The following is a 7,444-nucleotide window of genomic DNA, read 5'->3' as shown; positions in this document are numbered from 1 at the left end:
TTTTTTTTTCTCTGTAGTGCTCAGGTGTATGCTGGGAAGAGTCTATCGACCTTGTTGGCAAGTCTGAAAACTTCTGACCTACACCACCTTCTTTGAAGACCAAACATTTTATTATGAGTTTAATGTAACTTGAAGTTACTGTGTTTCAGTGTGGCTATACATATGCATCCAAAAATGCTTTCCCATAGCATTGTAGAAGGAGAAGTAATTCATTACCAAAAAAGAACATAGCTGTAACTACTAACAATGTATTGTTATCAAAAAATAAAAGACTTCCGCATAATCTAGGTTTGTAATTAATTGTCTAATATTACACACAAGCTCCTTCCATGTATTTTAGTATGAAAGGAAGCAGTTCATTAATTTCACCCTTTTCTTGCAAATCTGAACCAGCCAACATACCATATATGTCGAACAAAACCTTATAGTCGAAAAAAGTGAGTTAATTTTGCCTGACCAGCAATCAACTTATTCTTGCTTGCAGTTTTGCTGTGTTTTCTTTTTCCACCAGTTTTGCTGTCTAATTCCTTCTGAGGATTGTTTGAAGTCTTAGGTCTTTTAGCAATTTTTTGCAAAGACAGTTCGCTTTCCTTATCGCAGATTACTTTGTCATTATTCAAATCCATCTGTTCATTCTTGGAGTTCTCACTTCTTGGCTGACAACTCAGCTTTCCCATTTCTGTGTAACTTCTAGTCTGGTGAACATTTTCAGAAATAGTTCCAAGCACTGGTACATCAAGACAGGAATTCATACCTTCTGTCATGTAAGAATATCAAAAACATATGTGAAGAAATAAAAAGTTACCTGGGATTATTCATTCTTTTTCTATCAGCGGACTGCCTGTGTGTTTTTTTAAATCAAAACTAGTGCTTTATCTGTAAAACAAAACTATGCTGGTCATTGCAGTTACATTTGCTATGTGTTCATAAGTGCATTGCCAATTTAAAATGACATTGCTCAAAAACATGTAATAGCAACTAACTTAGGGAATTTGATTTATAATATTAAGGTATTGGAAAATATGATTAAAGAGCTTATAAGTTATATATATGATACGGTTTAGGGTGCAGTAAAAAATGTTTTCCCTTTTTAATGGCAAAAAATATACTTTAGCTTGCTTTTGTAAAGTAAGAAGAAACTTTTTCATAATATATGTAAAACGTATCAATTTTTTAACCTCAAGACAGCATCAATGCATATTTTTTTGAAACATATTTATATTTCCAAAGCATTAACATTACAGTTTTGATGCTAAGACAGTTAACTGATCATAGCTTACAGACAGCAATGAGATGTCTTTTTTTTTTTCTTGAAAACTTATTTGTACTTGAGTTTTACTAAAGCCTGGTTTGATAACACTTGAAATATTAACTATCACATTTACTTATTCAATCCTACTACAGCTTACCTGTGAGATATCCAGCTTTTAAATGTTGCTTTGGTGCTGGATGTATGCAGGTTGGAATTCGGCTACTGCTGAGGAAATGCTGATACTTTGTTTCACTCAACTCGTTTTTATATGTACATGCAAACTGAGATTTGATTGAAGATGGTTTCATCTGCAAATAACAATCTGGTATTAGCTTTAATTATTTACAAAAGTGAAAGACAACACCTGCAAGATTAGTGAAATAATAAGTTTCCCCATTCTTCTTCCCTGAAAACTTTTTAGACCACATAAAATACCAGAAAAATGAGTACACTCATGTTAAAAAATACTTATGAAGTATTTATTTACAAAGTGTAAAGCCTTTCAAGAATATTTATAAATTCTTCTATTAAAGTCCTAAAACAATTTTAAAATCTTTTTTCACCTCTTTCTGAAAAGTTACACATTAACTTTTAAAGCTTCAAGCTAAGATTTTCTGTCAAATTTAGCCCCCTCTTTCAATAGACTGCAGATTCTAGACTCCACCACTTTGAGTAGTTGTCCTAGCTGCTATGGTCAATTATCATACTTCTACGGGTCATCACCTTTGATTTGTCTGATCATAAATGCCAAGTATATGACAAGTCTCACCACTTAACCAATTTATATGGAGGTAAGCATAACAGCAACACTGAAAAGTAATGATAAGGAATATAAACTAAGCTTCAATATACTTATACCTAAAATTGGAATATAAAGTATTATTTCAGATCTTTCTTTGGCAAATTTCAGATTTCCCATTTACTCACAAAATAAAGCCATTCCATCTTTGAATGCCAATGCCTATTTCCACATTTGTCAAAACATACCCATACAGTGTAAGCTGCCAGAAACCTACAATAGTAAAAAGCACTGTTGTATCTGGGTGTGCATGCTCATCTCCACCTTCTAGTCTTGGAAGCAGGGAACCTAGTCTCAGCACAGGTATATCAAAATATTTGGCTCAATGACAGAAAAAAATATTTAAATATATTAAATACATCCATATTTAATGAATCCATGTTTACAGGTCAAACTTCCTCAGTTTACACTTAAATTACAGCTTCACAACAGCTTGGAATTTCAGGGTCAAGCTTTGTAATTTCTGACCGGTTTATCACAAATGGTATAGACTCTGCAAGATAAATTCTACTCTCATCCCCACTGGATTATACAAAATATGTTGAAACATACAGCACAGAAGAGATAATTACAATATATTACTTTTTTTAGCTAATAATTCTATTATAACATCATAGATAAGTCATATTTGAGCTGAACAGGTGCTACATACAAATATCAGGAAAAAGCTAAAACAAGAAACGTCACAAAAAATATTAGTGTATATATAGATAGATAAAAGGAATGATTTGTCAAGTATGAGGTTTACAGCCACTTTTCTGATTAAAAATTTTGTATTATGCAAGTCTATTTTTCCTCTTAACACAAGCATGTATCAATTTTGCAGTTCAGGTTTGACCCTTATAGGTATGTTTTTCTTCTAACTCAAAACCTCAGATTTAGACAGAATGAAAGAAAATAATATGTTCCCAGAAATTTCCTTTCCCAGGGGCCTTCATCCACAAAATCCAGTCCCAATTTACACCACTTTCATCAGATACTGGGTTCGTTCATATAAACTAACAGACTAACTTTTTATCATTGACATGCAACCTAAGTGTCTCTTCTTCCTGATACTGCAGTTGACTAGGTGAACACACCTAGTCTTTTTGGAAAAAACATAACCCATCTATTTACAGAAATGTAGTTCCTTCTGACTTAATATATCTGTACATATATAGTATTACCTTAAACCTCAGTATTCCCTTCTAGAGTTAAAAAGATCCAGTTGTCCCAAACAGCCTGAGAAAGAAAGGTGGATTCATCAGGAGGAACTAGCCAGCCTGACTCTCAGCAATTCTAATCTAAGTGTTAAACTACTCTGTACTTAAAACATTTCCTGTAAGGTAAGACTATATACATAGAAATTTACAAGGTTTTGTGTGCTTTAAATTTGTGCCTTAGCTCAATGAGTCATTAAGTGTATGTCATTAACTTTATACTCTTTTCAGAAAATGTTTTGAAGGCTAGAGAAGCCATATACAGAATAAGCTTAAAAAAAATTTAAGTAATTAAAAATGCAACTCTAATCCAATTTAAACCTAATCAACATCCTATTATATAATTACAATATTCAGACTATATGGGCTTACATTTTCTTTAATGTTACTGTAATATTAAAAAAAAATATTCCTGTATTTGCTGTTTCTGAAACACTTCACCTTAATCCTTTAAAATTCCCTCAATTCTTAATTACTCTTCAGCAAGTGACAGACATAAAAAATTACACAATAATGTGCACAGGGTTCTATCACATATTCCTATTGCAAGAGGCAAATAACTTACTATTTGTGCTGAGCTGATGATCAACACAGCACAACAACCATCAAACTTGAGCAAGAAAGCCTGACAGTTACCATTCTATAACCAATAAATCCAGTTATGTCTGGGGGTTTCTTTTTACCACCCCCATTCAACACTTCAATAATTCAGTTTGTGGGGATTTGAATATGTGAAGTCAAAAGGACAGAAATCAAGCTTAAACACAGAAAACTTGCAGCACAAACCCATCTGCCTGTTTCAACTTCACTGAAGCTTGAAATATGTCTCAAAACTTCACTCTACTGCACCACATACCAGTTAGCCATTTGCAAACAGTAGACAAAGCTCTACCAAATATGACTGTTTCAGATGATGTTAGTACTAATCTAGAGGGTACATATAAATCGCGAGTGCAAGACTGAATTTGTTGAAGCAGTCAAACTTCCCAGCTAGTCTAGGAATGTATATTTGCCAGTAAACACAAGTGAATGACACTGAGTGAAATAGCAGTAAGTAATTTTAGGAGGCTGAAGGCAGAACACAAAAGAGCACAAGTCTAGTGCTGAATTAAAAAGTAGAGTTTACTGGAATGTTTTTAAAGAAAAAAAAAGGAAAAAAAAAGGAGGAACTTAAAGCTTGATTGGAGTACACATAATAAAGCCTATCAACAGCTTGAAATAGCTTTCAGAAATTAGAGGGTTTTTATATTAAATTTCCTGAAATCCACTGCTTTGAGGGGACCCAGCTCTGGGAGAGCAAAAAGATGTTGGGAGCTCAATTTGCTAACCAAGTAGTTGCACACAAATGGCGTACAATGAATTCAGACTTACTATCCCCTCTCCTATTCACAAGCAAGCGGGATGCTGCTGTTATTCCTATACAAAGAAAGAAGTTCTGCTGTGTTTCAGAAAAAGGGGTTTGTTGTTATCACTGCTCAGCTGGAAGACAGTATGATAGAATTTAAGACAGCGTTTCAGAACATGTAGGTCAATTAGTAGCCCTAATGAGTAGATAAAACAAGACATTCTCCCACCTTGACTTCTACAGCTAGAGAAGTTTTTCAGTTGTTTGAGATGCTAATGTAAAACATCCATTTTCATATGAAGTATTAATGGTGCATGCTCTATTTATTTCTAAATCTATTCCAGATCTCCTTCGAGCAGCTACATACAGACAGTACTGCCAATATTTAGTCACTAAGAATGTTGAGATTTGGGTTTTATACACTGGAATGGCATAATAGAATTTGAAAACCTACATCAGTAACAACAAACACATGTTTTTATTTTCTAGCCAAGCAATTAGAGTATAATTTGGAAGAGTAAAAGAGATAAAAAGAGAAAATGTATTTTCTCCACCCTTACCCTTGTCCTTAAAGAAAAATATATTAAAGGTAAGTTGAAAGACAAAGTTGAAAAAGGGAAGGGATGCAAAGGGAAGAGTAACAAAACAATAAATGGTAAGTATCATTGCCAAACCAAGGTATTATGTTACTCAAACATGAAAAATGTCCTGAATAGCTCAGGTAATGGCAAGCTTTTACTGTACTGAAACTCTCAGTTTTTTGTAGCATGATATTGTAGCAGTCTTTTGCTATCCCAAATTAATCTACAACTTTTGTGAGAACATTTAGCCTCAAATCACCTCATTACTGGGTTTCAAAAATACTCAAAACTCACAGCTGTGGGTCCTAGGAAAGTAGTTTAGGGGACTTGTAGAAACAAAAATGGTATTTTCTACACAAGTGCAGTTTATCAACTGACACTATAATAAAGTCTTTCTTCCGATTCTGTGCTGAACTTAACCTTTTCCCCCTCCCCCTCTGTCCTCAAGATACTAATTTTTAGCAAACTCCATACACATCAAAGCTACTAGTCAGCTTAGTATTCTCCACAGTTATAATCCACTTAGAAATAAATATTTCTTGCTACAATAGATGAGACTACTATCTGAGGAAGATTGTTTTCTCTATTACTATGAATTTTCTGTTCACAATTACAGTGGGCATAAAGAAAACTCTTCATAACTTCCTGATAATAGTTTTCCAAGTCACAGTTTATTTGTACTGGAATCACAAATAGGCAAAACAATTCTCTCAAATAACAGCATTTAGAGAACTAAGCAATAAAAAGTAACAGCAGTGCATGAAGCTAGATATTAAGTCATTTTATATAGGCACAAACAAGTCACATGAGAAAGGCAGACTGTGATGTTTTCCTTTGTGGAGCTTTTTCCTTGGAAGGATTTCTATACAAAGCAAAATTACAATGAACTTCAAGCATGCCAGGATTTGTTAGAGTTCTTAAGACACAAATTCTTTTAAAAACTAAAACTACCGTTTCATTCCGAATTGGAGGGAAATGGTGCCTCATATACGAAAAGCTGTCTCCAGTTACATTAAGAAAAAAAGTGCTAAAGTCCTTGCAGCTGTTTCAGAGTAAATGTGTTAACAATGCAGCAGGATTTCTAAAACAATGTATCAAAAGGCCCAAACAATCCTGAGTTTACGAAAAAAGAACTGTCACCCTCATACACTGCATTCTGACAGCCTAATACCTTTTATTCCTTCTTAACGCCTGGAGTTCTGTTTCACCCAATCCCATCAGTTCAGGAAAGTATTTTACCTATAGCTTGAAAGTCTAATTATTTTTTTATGGTACAGAGGACAAATGAAAATCTTATTCTGCAACAGTTTTGTTGTCTTAAGTTGCTCTTTAACCTAAACAAAGCACCAATAAGCAGGAGTTGCACAACCCCTTTGAAATCAACAGAAATAGTCAAACAATACGGTAGGATACCTATTTCAGATACATGAGCCTGATGCAAAGAAGTAGACATGAGGTTGGATGAACATTTTTTAGATAAAATACCCCTCTCCTGTCCCATTAAAATTTCTATATATTTTTTATAAAGCAGAAAAGAGTGATAAGAACAACTGACAATAAGAGACATAATTCAACAGATGCTCTATAGTCCTTTCTGCATTACAGAATCCTTCCACAAAACACCATTCACCAGAAAACACTCCACTTAAACACAACAAACTTGAAACTCTAAATTGTCTTCTGAAGGAAGATTGAGATTCTTACTCTTACCTGGTTCTGCTGGAGGGAATCAAAAAAATGCAACATGCTAGTTCCCCAGACTTCTTTCTCCTCAAGGGATCAGAGCTACAGCTTTGCCTCCTAACAAATGCCATTACAGTTAGGTGATCTTTCTGCATCTCTTCCAGTATTTAATGAGGATTGAAAGACAAAAATATTTCTTTGTCTTTCATTGCTGCCAAGAATTTGTTTTGGCACAATGGAAATACCCACAGATTTATTTTATTTTTAAACACCAATTCCAGTTTACTTTATCCACTCTCCGTATTTTTAGACACTAAACGCATATGCATGATGTTATGCCCTAGGTCTACTATTATCAGTCTTTACTCCTCCACATAATTCTGCAGAAGTTGAGAACAGTTCCTTTTAAGGAAGGAGAGGGCATAATTAATTTTTTTCTTTTTAAGTTTAGAGAAGTGTTTCTCCTTTCGCTTTATAGAGTTTCCTAAATTTCTTTATTTGATGGGACTTAGCATACAACCAAATCAATCATCACTACTGTGGTTTTCTTCCCCTCTCAAATATGGAAAAGGAGACTTTTATGGG

At 34.0% G+C, this 7,444-nt stretch overlaps 1 protein-coding gene across 4 annotated transcripts in view; it reads right to left on the bottom strand.

Moving 5' to 3' along the window:
- Positions 1 to 7,444, bottom strand: part of PARPBP (PARP1 binding protein) — a 57,393-nt gene that overhangs the window by 366 nt on the left and 49,583 nt on the right. Inside the window, exons 10-11 of one of the 4 annotated variants that reach the window (XM_080392703.1) lie at positions 1,410 to 1,560; positions 806 to 876 (exon numbers count right to left, since the gene is read on the bottom strand). In XM_080392703.1, the coding sequence (XP_080248829.1) occupies positions 854 to 876; positions 1,410 to 1,560 (174 nt within the window). In that variant the 3' untranslated portion in view covers positions 806 to 853. Of the gene's footprint in view, positions 1 to 412; positions 758 to 805; positions 877 to 1,409; positions 1,563 to 7,444 lie in introns of those variants that run through there. The other 3 variants (XM_080392700.1, XM_080392702.1, XM_080392701.1) reach the window with 3 other exon arrangements.

The sequence above is a fragment of the Falco punctatus genome, assembly GCF_963210335.1.
Source record: "Falco punctatus genome assembly, chromosome: 6".
Lineage (NCBI taxonomy): Eukaryota > Metazoa > Chordata > Aves > Falconiformes > Falconidae > Falco > Falco punctatus.
Note: the sequence above shows the minus strand (reverse complement) of the source record. Positions and strands in the feature narration are given on the sequence as shown.